The 25,093-nt window shown below is 38.6% G+C and overlaps 1 protein-coding gene across 2 annotated transcripts in view; it reads left to right on the forward strand.

Moving 5' to 3' along the window:
• The window catches only part of elp1 (elongator acetyltransferase complex subunit 1), a 41,302-nt gene extending 17,066 nt beyond the window's left edge, over positions 1 to 24,236 (forward strand). For both annotated transcript variants that reach the window (XM_059029115.1, XM_059029117.1), the window contains exons 18-37: positions 917 to 1,022; positions 1,592 to 1,707; positions 4,418 to 4,491; positions 8,930 to 9,008; positions 9,335 to 9,414; positions 10,340 to 10,477; positions 11,285 to 11,370; positions 12,054 to 12,202; positions 13,253 to 13,376; positions 13,501 to 13,598; positions 13,878 to 14,079; positions 14,542 to 14,603; positions 14,988 to 15,050; positions 15,448 to 15,508; positions 15,839 to 15,952; positions 18,388 to 18,499; positions 19,108 to 19,235; positions 20,990 to 21,144; positions 21,742 to 21,820; positions 22,489 to 24,236. In XM_059029115.1, coding sequence (XP_058885098.1) covers positions 917 to 1,022; positions 1,592 to 1,707; positions 4,418 to 4,491; positions 8,930 to 9,008; positions 9,335 to 9,414; positions 10,340 to 10,477; positions 11,285 to 11,370; positions 12,054 to 12,202; positions 13,253 to 13,376; positions 13,501 to 13,598; positions 13,878 to 14,079; positions 14,542 to 14,603; positions 14,988 to 15,050; positions 15,448 to 15,508; positions 15,839 to 15,952; positions 18,388 to 18,499; positions 19,108 to 19,235; positions 20,990 to 21,144; positions 21,742 to 21,820; positions 22,489 to 22,556 — 2,094 coding nt within the window. In that variant the 3' untranslated portion in view covers positions 22,557 to 24,236. The remainder of the gene's footprint in view (positions 1 to 916; positions 1,023 to 1,591; positions 1,708 to 4,417; positions 4,492 to 8,929; positions 9,009 to 9,334; positions 9,415 to 10,339; positions 10,478 to 11,284; positions 11,371 to 12,053; positions 12,203 to 13,252; positions 13,377 to 13,500; positions 13,599 to 13,877; positions 14,080 to 14,541; positions 14,604 to 14,987; positions 15,051 to 15,447; positions 15,509 to 15,838; positions 15,953 to 18,387; positions 18,500 to 19,107; positions 19,236 to 20,989; positions 21,145 to 21,741; positions 21,821 to 22,488) is intronic.
• The last annotated feature ends 857 nt before the right edge of the window (positions 24,237 to 25,093 follow it).

Consider the following 25,093-nt stretch of genomic DNA (forward strand, 5'->3'; position numbering starts at 1 on the left):
CCAATTTATACAGTTGGGTTTTTACTGGAGCAATCTAGGTAAAGTACCTTGCTCAAGGATACAGCAGAAGTGTCCCCCATCTGGGATTGAACCTACGACCCTCCAGTCAAGAGTCCAGAGCCCTAACCACTACTCCACACTGCATACTGTCTTTGTTTACAAATGATCGTTAAACTATTGCTTACTTACTATATAATGCACATATAGTAAAGCAAAAATATAACTTTCGGTGAATTAACCACGCATAAAGCACCATGTAATCAACGCTGTATTTTTTACACAAAAAAAGGTAACATTCCCACTCATTTAATTAGTAGTTTTTAAACTATAAATAGCCTGGCTAAACAGCGGTCGGGAGTTCAATTCGAAGCAACAGACAAGCAAACCAAGTGTGAGAAGGAGAGTAGGTCGGGCAAGGGAGAAGAGGCAATGGGCTCGCCTCAGGTTCGTCTGCCTGAGCGGGGCTAAAGCGAAGCTGAAGTGTCTCGTCTTCCGGAGAAAGCTGCAGCGCCTCTCGCATCAAAAAAGTAAATACATTAGGAAAGCTAACCACGTAATAGGCCTAATATTTATTTAGTTATAAAATGAATGCTGACTAAGATGTCTGTGTTATAAAGTGCCAGCGCAGCTTTTCTTCAGTTCAGATACTGTATCAAAAGGGAGAGACAGAAACAGAAGTTAGACTGAGAAGTTGTTTACAGTTTGAACAACACCGGTACTGTATTTACTGTAGAAATATTGCATGAATCACTAGTATAGGGAATTGGGGGACATGCTGTAGCGTTATATCCGAGCAGCGTTGTAATCGAGAGCCTTATAGCGAGGGAACACTGTATACTGTAATAGTGCATCTATTTTGTATTTATTTTATTTATTTATATATTTATGTATTTATTTGTAACTATTGCTCTTACAGATTGCCTCAAACATCACCTCCTTTAGACTCTACGATGAGTTTCTTCTGCTTACAACCCATTCACATACCTGCAGGTGCATACGTTTACAAGAGGTTTCAATAAAAGGTAGGCTAGAAATCGGTTCATGTTTGTTTTAGGTTTGCGCATGCACCCCTTAATCAAGACCAGTTTTGTTCAGATTTGAAAGCTCATAGGAACTAATGTTTCTGTACAGCGGCATATGTAAGGCAGGACAAATTGCAAAAGTGGTTGTGGTTGCCCTTGAGCCTCTGCAAGAAGTGTTTCCTATTATACCCAACTGGTGATGAAATCCCCTACAAAGGAGATACAGTAGGTCATACTGTACATCCATATGAATGTCACACTTTGTCACATATATCTAGAAAACGGCTTATCCGATTGTCATGAAACTTGGGGACAAAGGGGATGTCTGTCCATTCATCCATCTTTCAGTACGGTATGTCTTACGTTTTTATACAGGATATCTGGAGAGTCGCTTATCAAATTGTCATAAAACAAGCGATTGCTAATTCTTCTATACTATTCTATAAGTACTGTTTATATGTGTCATGGTCATAAATGTTTTCATCATACGGATTGCTCAGATATTACATTTACTGTCTCAGTGGGGGGGTGTATGTTACTGACACACTTGTATTTTGGTCGGTGAACAGGTTTGTTATCTGCATTGAGCACTGATGCCAACCAAAATGATGAGACAATCCGCAGAGTAGAGAGAGGGTCTCGAATCGTCATTGTGGTACCCCAGGACACAAAACTCATCTTGCAGGCGAGTACTACTACTTATGTGGAATTTTCATAATGTGGACTACTTTGCAATGAGGGCAAGATTGAGACTCCATCTTAGATGAATTAGAACCAGCTAGTGCAGTGGTTCTCAATCTGTGGTCCTTTCAAGGAGGCAAAGACAAAGTTCACTATCCACGCATTACTACCGCTGACATGGAGAAGCTAATAGAAAAATTAATGATTGGCATTTTTAAATGCTTGGTCACTAACACTCAGGCTATCATTGCGGTTTATGTCCGCAGTTTACAGAGCGATTGAGACCAGCACGGAGGCTAACATAACAAACCTGAGTACTCTTGACCAGCCGAATTACGCACTGAAGCATATAATTATCATAGCAGACCGTTAGATTTTCAAGACAAACTGTTTTTAAGTCGATTTACCATTTCTTTGTTTCATCAAATCGATAAAAACACCAGCTGCAAATCGTCTTTGTTTTCTTCGATTTCATTAAGTTGTTGACTTAAATCTTTGTGTTTTTTTTTTTTTCCCAACTGAGGTTTTGCTTCTTGTAATTCTATGCGCTTGTACACTGTCATGCCTCCAAAAAGGTCAAATGTGACGAAAGGAATGTCAATCATTTTTAAAAACAATATATATGTTTACTGCAAGTTTTATATGTTGTGTATTGATAACACCGTGTAACAAATTTTTATTTTTTTTTGGTTCCTGGGTAGTAAGTGTTATCTCCTAATTGCTTATGCCTCAAAAGTATAGAAAATGGCTATTATTCCTCACAAACTTTGCTTTTGTGACCAGGACAGTGATATTTTGAAATTTACCTATTTTCCAGAACATTCCAGATAGATTCAGTGCTGAGTAAACTTGGAGTAACTTCTAGAACTTTCTAGAACTTTCCAGCAATATAAATAGTAGTATAAATACAGGGGCTTTAAGCCCACCAGTTCAGTTTAGTTCCAGCTGCCTAAGTGGATACATATCTGCATTTTTCTGAGATGACATCAAGGTCATAGGAGACTTCAAAATGGTGGCATTCCTGATGGGTCTCCAAGGCGGTTTTACCAAGTTTCCCTGCTATCTTTGCCTTTGGGACAGCAGGGACACCAAGGCGCACTACCACAGGCGGGACTGGCCACAGCGGACCGAGTTCTCTGTGGGGAGGAACAACGTCAAGTAGGTGCCACTGGTGGACCCCCAGAAGGTGCTCATGCCACCACTGCACATCAAATTGGGCCTTATGAAACAATTTGTCAGAGCTCTAGATAAGGAGTCGGCAGCCTTCAAGTACCTTCAAGACTTCTTCCCTAAGTTGTCTGAGGCAAAGGTCAAAGCCGGTGTCTTCGTAGGACCACAGATAAAGAAGATCCTGTAGTGCAATGAATTCCCCAAGAAGCTCACTAGTAAGGAGAAAGCGGCTTGGAACAGCTTTGTCGCAGTGGTTCAGGGCTTCCTGGGCAATCACAAGGCCGAAAACTATGTGGAGCTGGTTGAGACTCTGGTGAAGAACTACGGCACAATGGGCTGTAGGATGTCCCTCAAAGTCCATATCCTTGATGCTCATCTTGATAAATTCAAGGAGAACATGGGAGCGTACTGGGAGGAGCAAGGCGAGCGCTTCCCCCAGGATATACTGGACTTTGAACGCCGCTACCAAGGACAGTACAACGAGAACATGATGGGAGACTACATTTGGGGACTGATTCGTGAAAGTGATTTACAGTATAATCGTAATTCTCGAAAAACTACTCACTTCTAAATCTTTTGTAGTCATTTTTGTATTACTTTAGTATAAATACATGTTAATTTGGATTCATATGTTGTTTTTTTCTGACTTTATGTGAACGAAAAGACACACATTCGCCCGTTTTCTCATTGGAAATAGGTAAATTTCAAAATATCACTGTCCTGGTCACAAAAGCAAAGTTTGTAGGGAATAATAGCCATTTTCTATACTTTTGAGGCATAAGCAATTAGGAAATAACTTACTACCCAGGAACAAAAATTGTGTTACATAGTGTAATTTATTCATTAACTGTACTTTGGCAAAAATGTATTCTGCCGTGCCATGTACTATTTTGCAGGGTAAAAAGTCCTCAACAGCCAATCAACGTGCAGCATCCAAACATTCCGTTTTATAAATAAAGATTATAGCTGAACGGTCGTAGCTCCGACTGTGCTGGTACATCATGGATGTAACTTCACAGATTATTAATTCACATAAATCAACTTCTGCTGTAATTATCCATTTAAAAATAAAGCCGTCCATTTTTTTCCCCGCTCAGTAAATTCATGTTATGAAAAGTAAACTAGAACTGTTCTTTTTAAAACTCCAATTTTAAAATAACTTTGCTCACAGAAACAGGCCCACCCATTGCATTGAAACAAAAAAAGGTAAGTCTACAGTTATTCTTAGTATTATAGTGATTTTTTATTTTTATGTGCCAGTTTTTCAGTCGCCAAAAGAAATTCAGGTGGTCCGTGAACCAAAAAGTTTGAGAACCACTGAGCTAGTGCATTAAAACACTGCACCACCTCGACATATTTCTTAAAAGGACAGCAACTTATTTTTCAAGTTGTAACTTTGGCCATGTGTCATGCATTGTTACAGTCTCTAAAACGTACAGATATTGTCTAGCAATATTTTAATAATTTGTTTGTATGATTATCTAAAAAGGGCATTCCTGCTTGCACACCGATTTATGCTCTCCCTCTCTGAATTCTGCCTCTAGATGCCACGAGGGAACCTTGAAACTATTCACCACCGAGCTCTGGTGCTCGCCCAGGTCAGGAAATGGTTGGACAGGTGGGTTTGGTTCAGTTGATGTAAAATAAAATAAAAAATTATATATATACAGTACTGTGCAAATGTTTTAGGCAGGTGTGAAAAAATGCTGTAAAGTAAGAATGCTTTCAAAAATAGACATGTTAATAGTTTATATTTATCATTTAACAAAATGCAAAGTGAGCGAACAGAAGAAAAATCTACATCAAATCAATATTTGGTGTGACCACCCTTTGCCTTCAAAACAGCATCAATTCTTCTAGGTACACTTGCACACAGTTTTTGAAGGAACTCGGCAGGTAGGTTGGCCCAAACATCTTGGAGAACTAACCATAGTTCTTCTGTGGATTTAGGCAGCCTCAGTTGCTTCTCTCTCTTCATGTAATCCCAGATGTTGAGATCAGGGCTCTGTGGGGGCCATACCATCACTTCCAAGACTCCTTGTTCTTCTTTACACTGAAGATAGTTCTTAATGACTTTCGCTGTATGTTTGGGGTCGTTGTCATGCTGCAGAATAAATTTGGGGCCAATCAGATGCCTCCCTGATGGTATTGCATGATGGATAAGTATCTGCCTGTACTTCTCAGCACTGAGGAGACCATTAATTCTGACCAAATCCCCAACTCCATTTGCAGAAATGCAGCCCCAAACTTGCAAGGAACCTCCACCATGCTTCACTGTTGCCTGCAGACACTCACTCATTCGTGTACCGCTCTCCAGCCCTTCGGCGAACAAACTGCCTTCTGCTACAGCCAAATATTTCAAATTTTGACTCATCAGTCCAGAGCACCTGCTGCCATTTTTCTGCACCCCAGTTCCTGTGTTTTCGTGCATAGTTGAGTCGCTTGGCCTTGTTTCCACGTCGGAGGTGTGGCTTTTTGGCCACAAGTCTTCCATGAAGGCCACTTCTGACCAGACTTCTCCGGACAGTAGATGGGTGTACCAGGGTCCCACTGTTTTCTGCCAATTCTGAGCTGATGGCACTGCTGGACATCTTCCGATTGCGAAGGGAAGTAAGCATGATGTGTCTTTCATCTGCTGCAGTAAGTTTCCTTGGCCGACCACTGCGTCTACGGTCCTCAATGTTGCCCATTTCTCTGTGCTTCTTCAAAAGAGCATGGACAGCACATCTGGAAACCCCTGTCTGCCTTGAAATTTCTGCCTGGGAGAGACCTTGCTGATGCAGTATAACTACCTTGTGTCTTGTTGCTGTGCTCAGTCTTGCCATGGTGTATGACTTTTGACAGTAAACTGTCTTCAGCAACCTCACCTTGTTAGCTGAGTTTGGCTGTTCCTCACCCAGTTTTATTCCTCCTACACAGCTGTTTCTGTTTCAGTTAATGATTGTGTTTCAACCTACATATTGAATTGATGATCATTAGCACCTGTTTGGTATAATTGTTTAATCATACACCTGACTATATGCCTACAAAATCCCTGACTTTGTGCAAGTGTACCTAGAAGAATTGATGCTGTTTTGGAGGCAAAGAGTGGTCACACCAAATATGGATTTGATTTAGATTTTTCTTCTGTTCACTCACTTTGCATTTAGTTAATTGATAAATATAATCTATTAACATGTCTATATTTGAAAGCATTCGTACTTTACAGCATTTTTTCACACCTGCCTAAAACATTTGCACAGTACTGTATATATGCGTGTATGTATTTCCATTTTAATTGTGCAGCCACTCCATTCCCTTATAAATAGGGATCTACCTAAATCATGATTTCGTGGAAATTGTGAAATTGAGGGTTTACCGCGAAATTCACCTCTTAGGGGCCAATGCATACAAACAAGTACAGAGAGGAAAAAAAGAAACCTTGTTTAAATGAACTACTGCACAACACAAGCGACGCAAACTACGTGTCTTCCTTCTGTAGATAGCCCTTTGTGATTCTTTCGCCGTCCAATGTGCATTGCACTTAAGCAAAAAACAAACAAACAAAAAAACGTCCACAAATAACATTTACAAAAGAAATTCTCCAAAGCGGTTAACATTCTTGTTTACTATTCAAATGACAAAGTTTTAATCAGCCTATCAGTGCGTCTGTACTGCTTTTATGTGATCTGTACTGTGCAGTAGCGGGTGGGACACAGTCAGTGCTGCATTGTTTTGATTCAGGTTGCTAAAATCTAGTTTTCAGCATTGGAGGTAAAATAGTAGAAATGGACGACAAAAAAGCAAAGTATATTTCGGCTGATGATCGTTTCAAGATATTTCCCAAAGAAACTGTACAAGCAGACTGAGGTAATTGTTTTGCATATCTTAATGTGTCTTTGGAGAAAATACAATCGATCGCTATTTAGCTTCAGATTCACACATTAGACAAAAGGCTACTACAGAGGCTGCTGAAGAGAACGTAAAATAAACAACAGCTTTCAGAAAACAAACTTGGAAGTCAGTGCAGACAAGAAGTATACCTGTCTGCAAGTTAACTCAGTACTAAAACGATCCAGCACAGCCACCTGCTGCTTACTTTTTAAACACGAATTTTAGACACGAATAGCCACGTTCTCTATGTTTTGACTCGGTACTAATAAAATAAATTATTGGGTGGAACAAATAACATGACAATGAACATGCTGCATACATTGCCTTTATTAAAGTATGCCAAATGCCCTTGTGTAACTGAGTTTTGGGGCTGTTTCTAATCGATTTCCACATCTGTATAACTTGGCAAAGCTTTGCCTTAACTTCCAACCATTCAGCGGATGCAGACGTGCAGTCTCAATGTATGGGCAAGTCAACTGCAGGGGGATGCTGCATGCTCGCCTTTAACAAATGACAGCACTCTGTTTTAGTAAGGAAGCAAGTACCACTATTTTTAGGCTTCATAGTGTTCTGAAATACTGTCTACTTGGGTTTATTTAATGTTTAAAAAGGTCCACGAAATGTCCGCGAAATCCTAATTCTATTCCGTAACATACCCGTGAAAAATACGTAAATTTACCGCGATTTAAGTAGACCCCTACTTATAAAAGCATAGCAAAGTGTAATAAAGCATAGATAAGCTTTGTAAATAATAGTGCTGTGGTAAAGCATATTAATAAGGATGGCAAACAAGGGTGAACTCTGGCAAATGCATAGGATGACCATGGGAAAAACATGGGAAAACCGCAACAATAGTGTGGTTAACTAAAGGTTATAAAGGTTGTCTCCATCCTTATGTTCGGATACCAGCTTGACAAAAAGAGAAAGGTATTTTGAATTGACCACCTTTCTGATGCAGAGAATCCAAAGGGCTTATTCATAAGGCCCTGTGAAAATCGCTGAAATTTTTCCTTAAAATTCATGGCAGTGTCACTGGTAAAGTATCGTATTTCTCAGAATGTGCATGGAAATATAAAACAACTTAAGTGTATAGATTATTATTATTTTTTTAAACAGCAAATATACAGATAAATGCACTGACATCAAAATTAACATCACAGTTATTCAAGCACTTTGCAATAGCTTGTGAAACAGTGTTGTAATTAACAGCCTGTAGGTAAAGTGGATCTGCAAGGACAGCTTTCAGTTCTAGTACATCAGGTACATGTTTCACCATTTAGGTCGTGCAAATCAAATACAATGTGTAACACATACTGATCTTGTGCATCAGTCGACTCGTCAGTGTGACCACTGACAATCAACCAGACTGTTTTACCAATTCCATAATCTCCTGCTTGTGATACTCGGCAACTTTAGGTAAGTATTCACGTTTCAGCTGGGCTGATGAAGGAATCCCTCCACCATTTGCTACACTCTATCTGAAGAATTTCCGTAACTTTTGGTTGTCCAATTTTTCAAAAGGGATATTTGCGCAAACAAACGCCTCTGTTGGGTCAAAATTGAATAAGTGGACTTTTGGAATATGGAAGTCACCGTTTTTTGTTTCTTTGCAAGTAAAGCAGTCGCAGTACTGCTCTGGATTTTCGCCTTTCTGCTTCAGTGAATACTTGCTGTCAACAGACTAGTTTCGGTAGTGATCTACAGTAACATTGAAGGACGTACAGAAGAGCTTACCTCCATTGCTGTGTAAACTGCAGCTGAATACTGCTTTACGTGATCTACTGCAGACACATTTTTTGTCTTTTTAGAGACATCCATTTTCTTGTTTAGTGTGTAGTATTTTAATTTCCTGCTTAGATGCATGGCAAATGTTACACGCAGGCACATATCAGAGCTGTACAGTTTCGTTAATGTGATTTTTTTTTTTGTATGAAACACAAATAATTATGAAATTATTTTTATTTCTTAAGAATATTGTAAAAATCACAGTATTGGACTAATTTCACGATTTCTGCACAGCCCATGAAATCGCGATTTTCACAGGGCCCTACTTATACAAGTGATAGATTATTGTATTTTCTTTGAAGTAGGAACCAAAACAATATGAATTTTAGCAGACAAACCAGGTTCTATGTTAAGACAGGTTTTAGTTGTAATTATAACATGATGTTGTTTTTGGAAAGGCTGATGTTCAAAGATGCCTTTGACTGTATGAGGAAGCTCAGGATCGACCTTAACCTGATCTATGACCACAACCCCAAGGTACTTGTTTGTTTATTTTCTTTTGGTAAATATTAAATGTGATCAAATGTATTTAAAATGTGTGAATCTATATTCAGTAATCCAGATTAAAAAATACATACTTCTCAGATTATTTGAAAGGTGGTATATATTTGGATGTAGGTTGCTGTAGAATTTACATACCCTTACACCCATCACATTTCTACATGTTCCTGTGAATTTGGTAGACCCTGTTCTTAATAGTAAGGGGCCAGAAACAAAAACCAAGGAACTCTGAGCTCTATTATTAACATAAATCACTAACCCTGATTTAGAATTTTCCGATGGTGATCAATCCTATTTTCCAGGTGTTTTTAGAAAATGTGGAACTGTTCCTGAAGCAGATAAACTCAGTAAACCATGTGAACCTGTTCCTAACAGAGTTAAAGTAAGTACTACTGGTGTTTTTTGCTTGTTTTAAATAATGTGTAGCAGTGTGGAGCAGTGGTTAGGGCTCTGGACTCTTGACCGGAGGCTCGTGGGTTCAATCCCAGGTGGGGACACTGCTACTGTACCCTTGAGCAAGGTACTTTACCTAGATTGCTCTTGTAAAAAAAAAACAACTGTATAAATGGGTAATTGTATGTAAAAATAATGTGATAACTTGTAACAATTGTAAGTCGTCCTGGATAAGGGTGTCTGCTAAGAAATAAATAATAATAATATATTTGTAATACTAATAATAGAGACTATAAATCATTCAGAATAATTTTTTTAAGAATTGAGTGCAAATACAGTATTCGGTCACCAGATGGCCCTATCTGATATTTAAACAAGAACACCTTAAATGGGAGGGGATTTTATCCGTAATGTTTTACATAACAATGATAAGTGAGAAATATTTTGACTGGAAGTGTAGAATGTCTTCAAAGACATTGAAAAAGACCAGTCAAAATGTTTGTTTTCTTTTAGTATTTCTAAACAACACACTGGCTTTTAAAATAAAATAAAACATTTTGCAAATATTAAAAATATTAGATTGAACTTGTACTGTGATTTTGTTTTCCCTTCTTGTAACATCAGTGTAATCTGGTCTCAGCATTCCTAGTAGACTTGAAGGGGTGGGGGAACAAAGTGCTAATCCTAAACTCAAGTTGAGCTGTAGGGGAGTACAGAGAGCTTTTCTGGGTACCCCACAGTGCTAAGTTTGTAATACTGGGTAATTTACAATATCACCATGTGTCTTAGAATTATGTTCCTGCATGTAACTCGTTTTTTGATTACATTCAAGGTCAGCGCTTTAGTTACTTATTATTTCAGATCGTCCAAACTCTAATAGCCAGTTTGAGTGTTTTACTTGTATTTATTTTTAGAGAAGAGGATGTGACCAAGACAATGTACCCATGCCCATCCTCCAGTACAATTCCAACAGCCCCGGGGTTTGATGGGAAGAAAGTGGACATTGTCTGTGATGCACTGAGAGTGGCTATGGAGAAAATGGATCCTAATAAGTAAGTCCTATCTAAAAAATAAATTGGCTCCTTTGTGTTCTAATATAAGAATCCTTGGACTGAATCAGTCTGTAGAATTAGCACCATGCTACTATGCAGCAGTCCACAGGCAACATGAAATCAAAGGTACTAAATACTGGGGCTCCCGAGTGGCGCATCCAGTAAAGGCACTCCACATGGAGTGCAGGATGCGCCCTATAGCCTGGAGATCGCTGGTTCGAGTCCAGGTTATGCCATCGCCGAGGACCGCCTGGGTGGGGAGGGCTCAGGTTGGCAAGGTAATCCTTGGTTCACCGCGCACCAGCGACTCCTGTGGCCGGTAGGACGCCTGCGGGTCTGCTGTAGAAGCCACTCAGATCTGTGTTGTCCTCCGGCACTATGGGTCTGGTGGCTTCGCTGTAGACCTGCAGCAAAAAAAGCCAGCTTGGCAGGACATGTTTCAGAGGACACGTGTGTCTGCCACCATTTCCCGAGTCGGCACGCGAGTTGCAGCGGTGAACCGGGATAAAAATAATAATTGGGCATTCCAAATTGGGGAAACGGGGGTAAAAATCATAGGTGACGACTAAAAAAAAAAATTAAAAATAAAAAAACCCATAAGGCAAATCTGTAGCTAAATATAGGTTACAGATAGATTGCTAACATTAAAGACCACACATTTTCATTTTATAAAAGCCTTTTTAAAGTAAACCGTCAATACTTTAATTCGCCAGAAAATGTAATATGCAATTCACTTGATCCATTTTGGATTGTTGAGTTTGTTTATTCTAATTGTTGTTACACATTGTGTGTCTTTTTTTTCTACAGGCACTGCTTGTCTATATTGACTTCATATGTGAGAAAAAGCACCCCGGAACTGGAAATAGCTCTTCAAAAAGTCCACGAACTAAGAGGTTGGTTTTATATTACAGTATGGCACCAAAACCATACTGTAATATTAAGTTTATGGCCATGATGAAACATCTGGAACTTGAGATTTAACCACGGGTGCACATGAGCCATGGCATTAACATGCATATAGGTAACAGAACTCGCACGTTTACAGTATTACAGTATTTACAAGTTTATTTTTTGTTAAACGCCCTTATGAAAACTGTTGAAAGAAATGCAGTTAGTATTGCATGTACAGTTGTAATTTATGTATTAGAATACAGTGAATTAGCAGTACAGCTATGGCCAAAAGTTTTGCATCTCCCTATATAATTTAAATAATTTTGCTTCATAAAGTTGAATGAAACCTGCTGAATAATGTTACATTAAGTTTTTGAATTACATACTGCTTTGTAGTTTTCCATATACTTAAACGACAACTACTGAAAAATGTAGCGCCAGGCAGTGTAAACAAGGCATTATTCGTCTCCTGGCCATTCTAGCTGACGGTATATAAAAATAGTAAGCATACAGATAAATAATAATTGACAGGGTTGGTAAAATCTATATTGAAATGCAAGGAAGTTTCAGAAATAATAGGGTCTTTTCCTTTCTATTCCTTAATTTTTTGGCCAATAAAAATAGGTAAAGTTAAGTCATTGCAGGGTGATTGTGACCAGCCTGTCTGTGTATTTCTGTTTCACAGTAAACCCCCCCGTGTTTCCCGGGGCAGTCAGTGCAGAGGAAGCTCTTAAGTACTTGCTGTTCCTGGTGAATGTAAATGAACTCTATGAACACTCTCTGGGAACGTACGACTTTGACCTGGTCGTCATGGTTGCAGAGAAGTCTCAGAAGGTAATGTAGGTGCAGAGCTGGAATCCACACAATTCCACACAATTCAATTTTACATTGTCCTATAAAAAGAATCATTTTAAAGCATTGTACAAGCACATGGCAGTTAATCCTAAACTAGAACTACAGCCCATACTGATAAAGGCTCTTTTAACTTGAACTCTATAAACCATTTGTTTCAGTGTGCATATTACTCAAGCAACATAAAAGCCACGATCGTCTGAACGTAAGCCTGTCATCATTTGACAGGGTTCACTACATAGATTTTGTTTTGTCGATTGCTAAACGGAAAGGGGCGGTATCTCTGGAACACATATGTAGTTCAGAGAGAGAGAGAGCGAGAGAGAGAGAGAGTGCTACAGAAGTTACAGACCAGAGAGACAGCGTGATAGAGAGAGAGAGATATGTCCATTGTGCCTTGTGCCAGACAGGAACTGCTTTACAGAGTGGCACAGAAAGTAATGGGACATGGCCTGAGCATGTAAAATTGTAAATGGTTCTCTTCAGTGTTCCATATTCTGTTTTGTTAAAAAAAAAAAAAAGGAAAAAGTTGTGATTTATGGTTGTTTGGTAAAGTGCTTATAAAACAGTAGTTTTTCAGACAATTTGCTTTATTTTTCCCCATGTTCATTTCATATTGAAGTTCAATTTTGCAGTATTTTTTTGAGCCATCTATGATTACAAAATATATAGTAGTAACCAAACATGATTTTTTTGGAAAAGCGATTTTTTTTTTTTTTTTTTTTTTACACATATAATCTAATCTCTACCACATATAGTATGCCTCATCCTGTTGTAACTTACATAATATGAAAGGCCTTTCATTTGATATGTTACATGCATGCAGCACAAACTATCCAGTAGTTAAGCATACATAAATGAAAACTGTGAAAAAACAGGTTATACTGTAGTTGCTTTTTTTTTTTTTTTTTTTTTTTTTTGCTACATATCTGTGGTAGTTAAAATAATTTCTCTATATCCTGATATAGACAGAGAATTGCCAAGTTTACGCATCACAAACAGAAATCTGATTTTCTAATCTAATTCTTCCAGGATCCAAAGGAATATCTACCATTTTTAAATAACCTGAAGAAAATGGAAACCAACTACCAGCGATACACCATTGACAAGCATTTGAAGCGATACAAAAAGGCTCTACATCATCTTAGCAAATGTGGTAAGAGGCAGATGTGATACAGTAAACTGCAGTCAACAATGAACGCTCTTCAGCATTTTTGGTTTTAAAGTTAAGAAGGCTGACTGGCTGGTGGTTATTGTTTAATTTTGTTGTTCTTCTTCAGGTCAAGAACACTTTGCAGAATTTTTAAACCTGGTAAGGGACCAAAAGTTATACAATGAAGCCCTAAAGATTTATCCAGTTGAGAGCCAAGAGTACAAGGTAGGCATAGTATTTTTTTCATTGTGGAGTCCAGGTATACAGCACTAATTTCTAGTAGGGGGTGGGAACACATTGGTCTAGTCCCCTTCAGTAACAAACAAACAAACAAACAAACAACTAAGTACAGTTCAAATGTATTTGCTGCCCATTTTAAACTTCAGTTATAAGCATGCTTTTATTAGACAAAATATTCTGGGAATGTTTGTGAACCATTGCTTCCGTCTATTTCCCAAAAAGTTACAGGTAAAGTGTAGCAAGCATGTTTCCCTTTGTTCCCAGGAAGTGAGCTGTGCATATGGGGAGTACCTGAGCGAGCAGCAGCACCAGGAGCAGGCCGGCCTCCTCTTCTCTCGCTGTGGGGAGACCCAGAGGGCGCTCGACGCCTTTGTGTCCAGCACCAGCTGGCAGCATGCCTTGTGCATGGCAGCAAAGCTCAGCTTTCCTGAGGACAAGCTGGCTAACCTGGCCCGCAGCCTGGCTGGTATGCATCACTGAAAGAGATATTTTCTTCAGTTTTAATCCTGTTTTTATGCGTATTTAAAGTATGGATAAGGATTGAATTTTGGTGCTCAAAAAAGGTGCAGGATTGGTAGCACTAACAAGACTGCTGTATTTATCTATAGAGCAGCAGGGTTAGCCATAAGCAGTGGCAATGTGATTGCCCACACATTGCACCATGAACATGTCTCAAGCTTGCCCTGGAGGGACCACCGTATTTGTGGGTGAGGGAGCAGTTCATTCCTCTTGCCCATCCAGTCCCCGGTGTAACATCATAGATAGTAGTTGTTGCTCTGGCATTTATTCTACCACCTCCAGTTATTAATGCTTGCATTGATGTTGTTATTGTACTGCTTTATTACTTTCACAGGGTGAAAAACACATTTGGATTTACCATCACTTCTGTGCACACTTATACTGAGATTTATTTATTTGCCTTTTTCAGAAAAATTGTTGGAACAAAGACGACATTCTGAAGCAGCCCTTCTTCTCGAGCAGTACGCCAAGGTAACTGTCTGCATGCCAAGGAGTCCGGAAAAAGACAAATGAAACACCTGCCTGTTCTAGAGTAGAGCAAATAAATCAAATCAACCTTTTTTTGTTTTATCTTATAAACATACTGCTTATGTGTTATCTATTCAATCGGTCCAACCCACTGCCATTCAGTTGCCATTTAAGAAGGCTGTTCTACTCCCTGATACCTGGTGTTGGGCATTGTTTTCCAAACCAATTATAAAATAACAAATACAATATACATTTACTAGAGACACAAACAAACAATATAGAACTATTTGGTGTCTGATGCACCTTCAAAAAAAGGGTTGACTGTCCGCTTGTATAACCTTCACTCAAGCTCTGAGGTGAAGCTGCCCTGTTATGTCTTTGTTGTAGGACTGTGAGGAAGCCATCACTGCTCTGATAGAAGGTGCAACCTGGGATGAAGCTTTAAGACTGGTATCTTTCCACACTAAATTCTCTGTATTTTCTATATTTGAATTTGTTAGTTATGTAACTGTTTATATGCCCTAATTGAATCCTTCTGAGGGGGTTTGATTGCAGTTTTATCAGGTTATATTGACTAAACACACTGCTGCTGCTTAAGTAATTAACAATGTGATAACAAATTAAACAAACTGGAGGTGATATTAAGAGCCACCACTGTTTAGATCAAGTAATGAAACCCCAGCATTTCTTAACAATAGCCTTTTTATTATAGAATAGAAGTATTTTGTATTCCCCTTATTTGCTTAATTTAAATATTACATTATTAGCAATACTAATAACAGTAATGAAAAATCACTGAATTATTCTTAATGAGTTATTTTTTTCTTTTTTTTATATATAAATTTAGGTTTACTTATATAACAGGCAAGATATTTTGGAGACAAATCTAAAACCTGCTTTACTAGAAGGTAAAGTGTCTTTTTTTCATATATGTAACAATCTTTTGGTGGCTTCATGTACACCGCTCTAAAACTCAAGAACAGACTGGCTCCAATGCTACAATTTATTGAGTGCTTTTTCTGTTCAAAGACAAGATGTGAAGGACTGTATTATCTAAAGTGCTACAGATCTGAATACTGTTGCTGTTTAAATAGAGGCGAGACTTCCGTGCCTGTTCTTTAGGGATGTTGGTTTCCCTAACTGTGATACAGGATAGGCCACATTAAAGTATCAAAATTAGATAAGCCTCTGTTGCCAATGCTTCAAATAAATGTGCAAATATTTTTCTTTATGCACAGCACACAACAACCAGACATCCTTTGTTGAGTCTCAGAAGATGATATTCTTGCGCCATAAAAATCGCTTGGCAGTTGTACGCGAACTGAAAGAGAAGGCCAGGCAGGAGCTTCTAGGTAAAAACATTACAATCCTCCGCTACAATTTCCTGAGGGAGGGGGGTTTAACATGTGTTGGCATTAGGGTTGCCAACTCGCCTCATAATTCTGGGACATTAAGACAGGTCAGGTTTTTCAACTGACCTCTCTAACCGCAAATGCATTATTTATTGAACATGTAAAGTGAGTGTGACTTGTGTGAGCTATTGCTAAAATAATTGAATTGTTTTTCTAACTAGTTACCAAAAGCACACACTTGTCCAGGGGCAGAATTACTTCCTGTGAGGATTGTTTCCATCAATCAGACCTATACAGCCTGCTGATTTGCTGCATGTGTCTGATTGGGGTGGGACTGTGGAGCAGGAAGAATTCTCTATAACGAGGCAATTGCACTATTTTGATAGATAATGTTTACCATATAAAATTTCAAGCAGTACGATTTGAATGTGATGCTCTCCCGATAGAATCGCCACCACAATTAAACATATTTATTGAAGCTGCTCACGCAATTCACATTCACTTTACTTGTTGATTTAAAACGATTTAGTTGTGGGTTAGAGGCAAGTTAAAAAACCTGACCTGTCTCGGTGTCCTGGAATTATGGGACCAGTTGGCAACCCTAGTTGGCATACTTCTTTGTAGATGTACAGTGGTTTGCAGAAGTATTCACCCCCTGCAAAGTTTTCAAATTTTGTTCAATTACAAATAATGTATGCACAGTTTTTCAAACAAACTTTCTTTATTCAAAGCTGTAGTGGTTAAACTGAACACTGTTATATGAGGAAGAGGTTAAATGTCAGCAAAACTTGCAAGGAAAATGTACAAAATGAAATTTACTGGTTGCATAAGTATTCAGCCCCTTAAGTCAGTTCTTGGTAGAAGCACCTTTTGCAGCAATTACTGCTATGAGTCTTTTTGGATAGGTCTCTACTAGCTTTGCACAGTAGGATGGTGACATTTTTGCCCATGCTTCACAGGAAAATTGCTCCAGTTCTGATAAGTTTGTTGAGGATTGTCGATGGACTGCAATCTTTAAGTCTTGCCATACATTTTCGATTGGATTCAAGTCAGGGCTTTGACTGGGCCACTCAAGAACATTAATTCTCTTCTTGTTCAGCCACTCCAGTGTGGCTTTGGCTTTGTGCTTTGGGTCATTGTCCTGCTGAAATGTGAATTTCCTCCCCAGTTTCAGAGTTTTGGCTGACTCAAACAGGTTTTCCTCAAGGATTCGCCTGTAATTTGCACCATCCATTCTCCCCTCTATCCTGACAAGCTTCCCAGTCCCTGCTGAAGAGAAGCATCCCCATAACATAATGCTTCCACCACCATGCTTCACAGTTGGGATGGTGTTGACTGGTGATGTGCAGTGTTGGGCTTGCGCCAGACGTAACGCTTGGAATTTAGACCGAAAAGTTCAATTTTGGTCTCGTCTGACCACAAAACCTTTTTCTACATGTCTGCAGTATCATCTATATGCTTTTTTGAAAACTCCATACGTGCCTTAAGATGAGACTTTTTGAGTAATGGCTTCTTTCTTGCCACCCGTCCATACAGGCCAGCTTTGTGTAGGGACTGGCTTATTGATGATGTGTGAACATTGACTCCCATCTCAGACACAGAACTGTGCCGATCTCCCAAGGTCATTGTTGGCTTCAGTGACATCCCGAACCAGTTTACTGCTTGCCCGGCTGCTCAGTTTGGGAGAGCGACCTGATCTGGGTAGTGTCTGGTTGGTATGATGCATCTTCCACTTCTTAATGATGGACTTCACTGTGCTGAGAGGGATAATCAGTGCCTTTGAAATGTTCTTGTACCCTTCTCCTGCTCTGTGCCTCTCTACCACTTTATCCCTGACTTGTTTCGAAAGCTCCTTGGTCTTCATGGTTGCTTTGTTGGATCACTATGTGAGTTGCAGCTTGAAAGTCTTTATATACCTGAGTGAAATTATCTACAAGTTAAACCACTTTGAGTACACACAGGCTGAAACCATTTCACTAATTTTGTGACCTTTCAAACAAATAATTTGCATGTGAGCTGATGTAGGGCTGCAGTAGCAAAGGGGTTGAATACTTATGCAAATGAGATTCAGTTTTTCTCTTTAAATCTTACTTATTTATATTCTATATGCAGTTTTTTAACTTTATCAATGTGGAGTAGTAGATTCTACATGTAAAGTCTAATTTGAAAGCGTCGTGGAGTACACTCAGGTGCCAACAAAATGTGACAACTTTGCAGGGGGGTGAATGCTTCTGCAAACCACTGTACGTATGTAAAATATTACAATTGAACTGAGTTTTTAATAAATTAAAATGCAGCTTAAAAATAATAATACTGTAGTTACAACAGTAATAATATTGATTTTCAAAAGGTTCAAACAGATGCCCTATTCCCACTGAGTAGTTGATTCGCTAAACTGATTTTTAAAAACCTGCTTGCCACTGTGCTTGATACAGATGATGAGATGCCAGACTGCCCAGACTCTGACCTATTCTCAGAGGCCAGCAGTGTGATGACAGCCAGCAACATGAGTTCCAAGTACTCTCACAGCAATTCTAAGATCTCTGCGTAAGTGTCAGGGGCCATCTTATTAGTCTGGGTGCTAGTCATGGCTAATAAGTCTGGAAAGCAGATGATTTAAGATCCTGTCTTTTTACCTTTGAATTATCTGGTCACCCAAATCCCCAAAAAAGGCATTATTTCAGAAGAGCAGCCAGGCTAATCCCGGTGATGTGAGTTACGATTTGTAGGTTAAATAAGATCTGATTACAGTTTATAACCCATATAGTAGATTTATCCATGTTGCTTTATTTAGTGCACAGAGAGTAGCTCAAGAAGCACTGTGTTCATTCAAAAAGCAATTATATACTGACCTGGTGCTAAAGGTGTGTGAGTAAGGGTTAAGCCTCAGTGCACCAGACAGCTGCTTTTGGTTCTCAACATTTCTAATATTTGTAAAATGGCAGCTGTTAATTTTTTTGGTGCATTTTTTTCTCTGCATGTATCGCTTTACACAATTGTGGAAAAATATGCTACATTCACAGTGTTCCCAACATGACAGTTCCTGTGTATGTATTTGTGCCACTCCTATTTATTTTTAGCTTTGTTTTCTTTTTTTTTTATGGTTTCTGAAAACCTTATGTAAAATGAATATTAACTGCTTTGTCGCCATGCAGGAGATCTTCTAAGAATCGTCGGAAAGCAGAGCGCAAGAAGCACAGCCTGAAGGAGGGCAGCCCACTGGAGGATGTGGCTCTGCTGCAGGCTCTGGGAGAGATCGTCCGGTCTGTCAACAAGTTAACAGGTACAGCTTGTCCACAACTGAATAATAAACAATTACATTCACTGACCAGCAACTTCATTAGCACCTGTGCTGAACAGCTCTGATCACAGGCTTGAGACAAAGTGACATAGACTCCACAAGGTGCTGGAAGGCATCTCAGTGGATGTTAATCCATTCAGTCATTAATTTAATGTTTTTTTTGTTGCAGAGAAGTAGACAGAGGGTTGTGATGACTAATGTTGTATTAAATCCAGGGTGATACAAAATTCTCCAAGAAAACACATCTGTTAAATCATACCACAAAATGATATAGGTTTAGGTGATGGTTTTGTTCTATTTTCAAACATTGTTCTAATGTTGTTTTTTTTTTTTTTTTTTCTGCATTTTGCTAGAGATTCTTGCTGTTTTGTGTAGTGCAGTGGTTTTCAAACCTTTTAGGCTTTATACCCCTTTCCAAAAAATCTAGTCTACCGCATACCCCCCCGCGTAGGGTCATAATATTCCTATTAAAACAGAAAAAAATTGTATTTTCTAATTACTAGGCTTAAGTACTTACTGATGTTAACTGAAAATATAAAAAAAATACAAAATAAAAATGCTTACCTACCAATGTGATGGATGTACCTGCTTTTTATCATCAATTTCAGTAAAACTACACCCTGATTAGTAAACAATGCAGCCCATACAGCTTGTTGATGGGCACTCGCTGTATGATATGAACACACTCAATAGGTCTGGAGTAGGGAATCCAATTCCAGACACTGCCCAATCCCAGGACTTAAGCATTGATTTATTTTTTTTTTTTCAATCCTGCGATTCCATTTTTGTAATAATAATAATTACTGTGCTTTTGCTTTTATTAGCCTAATAATTAGCGGCGTACACGCATAGGCTAATGCAATCACTCGACAAAGGAGCTCTTCAACGAATTAGTCATAGTGAAAAAACACATAAAGCACTGCAAGTAAAGCTAACACAGTCGTGTCGCACCAGCTCCAGCGCAGTGATTTCACTGTCTCGCTCAACTCAAGAATACTGTTATTTAAAAACATAAACTTAGATAAAACAAACTGAACTGATTAAACTACAAACACTGAACATTTAAACCCCAGAAAGTAAACGTACCTAGTAAATACTACACATTTTTAAAAGAAGCAACATCATACAATGATTTTATTTTATTTATTTATTTATTTTTTAAGCCTACAGACTGCAGAACCACCACCCTGCTATTTAACTATGTAATTTAGCCATGTGCGCTCAACGCTCACTCGCTGTCAGCAGCTGGTTGGGTGTTTTATAGTTAATCTCACCCAACAGAAAGGAAATATACACCAGTACGCCTGTGGTTTTATTTAAAAAGAGATTCAACATTGTTAATTCTTTTGCTAAGTCGCAAAGTACTACAATGTGGTAAAAATAAAAATAAAAAAAATCTCTTGTCCGCCATTATAGGATTTTTCTCGCGTACCCCCTGAGGAGCGCTCGAGTACCCCCAGTTTGAAAACCGCTGGTGTAGTGTATTACCCAGGTGTACTACCGAATTGAAGCCTTATTTACTACATACTGGATACACACTGCACATGCTGAAAACAACAGGGATCTTGGGCGAAATGCATGTTTGGTCAATCAAAACCGAGTGTAGTTGTGTAACGTTTTTGTGTTGCATATACAATAGCAGATGCTAATGTGTTTAGTGTTGCTATGGTTCATATTTTTACTGTTTCAACATTGCTTCTGAATGTTTGTGTTCTGTGTCTTCTGTTTCTATACAGGCGAGGTGCATAGCCTGTTGAAAGCGCTGGTTCTTTTTGGATATGACAGCCAAGCCCTCAAACTACAACAGACTTTAGAAGAAACATTGCAATTGATGGACAAATCCATCCCTGAGATCTGGCAGGTGGGCCTCCAGCAAAACACAGGCACTCCAGTAAGTTTCTCTTGCTTATCCATAGCTTGAAACACTCACTGCCGATTTCACTGACAGATTGTGGGATAATGTTACCTTAGGTAATGTGCTAGTCGGGGGTCTGTAAAACCAGTCGTCAATCATAAGATATAAAGTAGTACTAAAAAGGAATCTTAAAATGGTAGATGTCTTTTGTGTTACTGTTATGATACACAAGCCATGTGATTCCTCAAAGTAAGTGCAATATTATCAACTACTTCAGTTCAGTTTTATTTAAAACAATTTACCCCGCAGTCTTCACAAAACACTCGCAACAATGCAGGCTTAAGCATTTGCAGGCTTGAGTGCAGAGCATTTAACTAATTATTTTTGTACACTTCATACTTTAACAGTTCATACAGCCACTTACTGTTCAGCATAATCGTTAAATCGGTACATCAGTGCTAGTCTTTTGTTTTCAGCAAACATGGTGCTAATTTGACAATAAAACATAGACTCACAACAAATGTATGCTACCACAATTGTGATCACCTGTGGCCAAGGTACTCCTGAAGGAGAAGAAATGCAGCTTTGGTTTGCTGTTTGTTTTTTGTTGACACTATTTTTTTGTGTTTCTAGGTTCTTGGTCCAAATTCAACAGCTAATAGCATAATGGCCTCATACCAGCAGCCAAAACCACCTGCACTGCCCCAGCAAGGTTTGTAAACTAATATAACTAATTGAAAGTGTTAGTGATTTCAATAAGATTTTAGTTGTATTAGGGCTGCTCAATATATTTTTAGCAAAGCCAGGATAACAGTATCTATACATTTTCCACCAGAGTTTTGGGACCAAAATGAAGGGATATTCTGAGAATGATGTGCATATTAAGAACATGTATACAGGCATTCACTGACGCACACATTAGCGTTCATGTTGATCACACATGGAGGGTAGACAGGGGGGCAGGTATGGGTGAACCCTTTTACCCAGCAATATCAGGTTTTTGCATGTTCTCATCCCGACACCTCACCCATTACCCAGTTCTGCGTTAAAATGGCTCTAGTGGGGTGTTAGGCATTATTTCAATACAAGATGAACACTGAATATACTGTACTCATCTCTGAATATCTTAACACAAATATATTTTGACCTATTCTGCATTGATGACATGGTAATAAGTTTTGAAGTCACTATTGCAAAAACAAATTCCAGGTATTTTTGTTATCTCACTAATTAAGCACAGTATTCAAATCCTGTTATGTTCCAAATTTACTTTACACCCATTGATATTTTTGTTATCACAATAACAGTGCTGTATGGAATAGTTTTTAGTAAAGCTTGTAGTTCTTCAGTTTTACAGTTTTTTTGTTTTGTTTTTCTTAGATACAGAACTTTTCATTCCTCCAAAGATGAGCAAGAATGTCAAGTGGAAGCTGAATCTTCTGGAGTAGATTACTTTACCCATCATCCTGTTCTGTACAGATCTGCCAACAATATTTATTTTCCCAAAATGTTAACGTTTTCCAAATCCAAGAAAAAACTAAATAAACGACAGTGTGTAACTGGGTCAACGACATATTTTTTTATTTCTGTCCCGAAAAATGGTTTGAAGGACCAGGAACATTACTTGAAGAACATTAGCGTATTAATACCTATTAATTAAATCATTAAAGTCTTAGGTGTGGAGGGAATTATATACCTTTTCTGTCCTTTGGGATTTAGTACCCCAGATTTAGAATTTGAGATATAAATGTATAGGAGGCTGTGTGGTCCAGTGGTTAAAGAAAAGGGGCTTGTAACCGGGAGGTCCCCGGTTCAAATCCCACCTCAGCCACTAACTCATTGTATGACCCTGAGCAAGTCACTTAACCTCCTTGTGCTCCGTTTTTCGGGTGAGACGTAGTTGTAAGTGACTCTGCAGCTGATGCATAGTTCACACACCCTAGTCTCTGTAAGTCGCCTTGGATAAAGGCATCTGCTAAATAAATATTTTTCATAAAACATAACCATTTTGAGTTAACAAGGCATTGGGAGAAGACCTTTGCATGTTAACTGCGGACATTACAAAATAACTTAAGATGGGTATAAACTCATGTTTATCTCATGTTATAATGTGTTCATGTTTAAACTGAGTTTGTATGTCATTTTCTTTTTCAGTAATCAAATGCTGTAGACTTTTTAAAACTCAAAAGCATGCCTGGGGCCTCAGTGTACAGGTTAATAATGGTTACAGTCTGGTGTAACAGCTGAACTTGAGAGCACAGGGGTGCTTTTAAATGACTTGGTTGTAAAAGGTCTCCAGGATGTGTCGCCTGAGACAGAAAATGATATACCAAGTGGCATTTGTTAAAATAAGTGATATTTCAGATCCATACCAAGTGGCTTGTGGAGTTTAGTCATTCTAGACTGTGACACCCCACAGTGTCTTCCCAAGGTGCATTTTTCACATGCTCGGACAGTGTGTGTGTGTGTGTGTGTGTGTGTATCTGCATTACCCCATAAGTTTGTTTAGCCTCCATGCCCAACTAAACTTTGCCCTTTGTTTTTGAGACTACCTGGAAAGGTGCCTGGAGGAGTAAGTCAAGAGAAGTCCATTTGTGTGTGTGTGTATGACCCATGATCAGCAGGGGCCGGTTTTTCAAAACTTAATCTGATCCGGATTTTGTAATTGAGATTCCTTTAAAAAAAAAATATATATAATAATTTTGTAATCATAATTATTTGTAATCTGGATAAAAGTAATCCAGCAGTGACATTTTTCTGATCAAAATGATCCAGGTAAAAGTAATCTCAATCATAAAATATAGGATTACAAAATCGCTTTGATCCAGATTTAACTTTTGAGAAACCGGCCCCTGGACATTGAAGTTTTGACCCGATTAAAAAACTAAGTATACGTCAAATAGAATATGGATGTTATTCACGAATTATTGTATGTAAAATGTATCTTCTCTAAACCTGTATAATGGCAGACACTTGTTATTATGAGTTCTACATAGAATCCAACACATAGCATTTGTAATAAAAGTGATCTTAAGAAAAGCAACAACATTTCCGAACTTGTTTACTGTTCAGTTTGTTTACATCACCCAAAGGAAGCAAAATAAACATTAATTCATTTTAAAATGAGGCTCTTTGTTCACAGCACTGCTTTTTCCATCCAGCCTTTAGTACACAGTAGTTTTCCTTTTTCAGATGAGATCTATCTATCTTCAGCCTTTTTCAGTCCATTGCTGGATGAAGGCCTCCCCAAGATTCTTCCACAAGAGCCTGTCTGCTGCGTGCATCATCCACATTTCCCCAGTGTGTTTCCTAATTTCATTTTGCCATCTTCTTTGAGGTCTTCTTCTTGGTCACTGTATCTCTTGGGATCCAGTCTAGTATCTCCTTAGTCCAGCGATGAGCTTTTCTTCTTGCTACATGTCCGGCCCACTGACATTTCAGTTTTTTTTTTGCTCTTCTAATAACACTGTATACTTTTGTTTGCGCTCTTATCCATTCATTCCTATTCCTGTCTCTTGTTATTCCCAGCATGCATCTTTCCATACTCCAATGAGTCGTTTGTAATTTGAGTGATTTTTGCATTGAGGGTCCAGGTCTCGCATCCATAAGTTAGCACTGGGAGCGTGCATTGGTCAAAGACTTTCCTCGAGGCATATGAGTAGTTTCCCTTTCAGAACCATGCTTAACCTTCCAAAGGCACTCCAGCCCATTTCTGCTCTTCTGTTGATACCACACATTAAAAAATTACTTATTTTAATGCGGTTAGGACAAAATCCCTTCAGCTGTGTAGAAAGAAAAGTAAAACAGTGCAGTAAAGAATTCTGTGGATGATGTCTTGAATGTGTACACACACACACACACACACACACACATACAAATAATGCTTAATACTGTAATGAACCTTTTTGTTCATGGCAACTGGATTAATTATACGATAGCATGCCGCTGCCACCACCTTTGTTTAACTGGGGAGTCTGGTAGTTAT

The sequence above is a fragment of the Acipenser ruthenus genome, chromosome 1 (genome assembly GCF_902713425.1).
Source record: "Acipenser ruthenus chromosome 1, fAciRut3.2 maternal haplotype, whole genome shotgun sequence".
Classification (NCBI taxonomy): Eukaryota; Metazoa; Chordata; class Actinopteri; order Acipenseriformes; family Acipenseridae; genus Acipenser; species Acipenser ruthenus.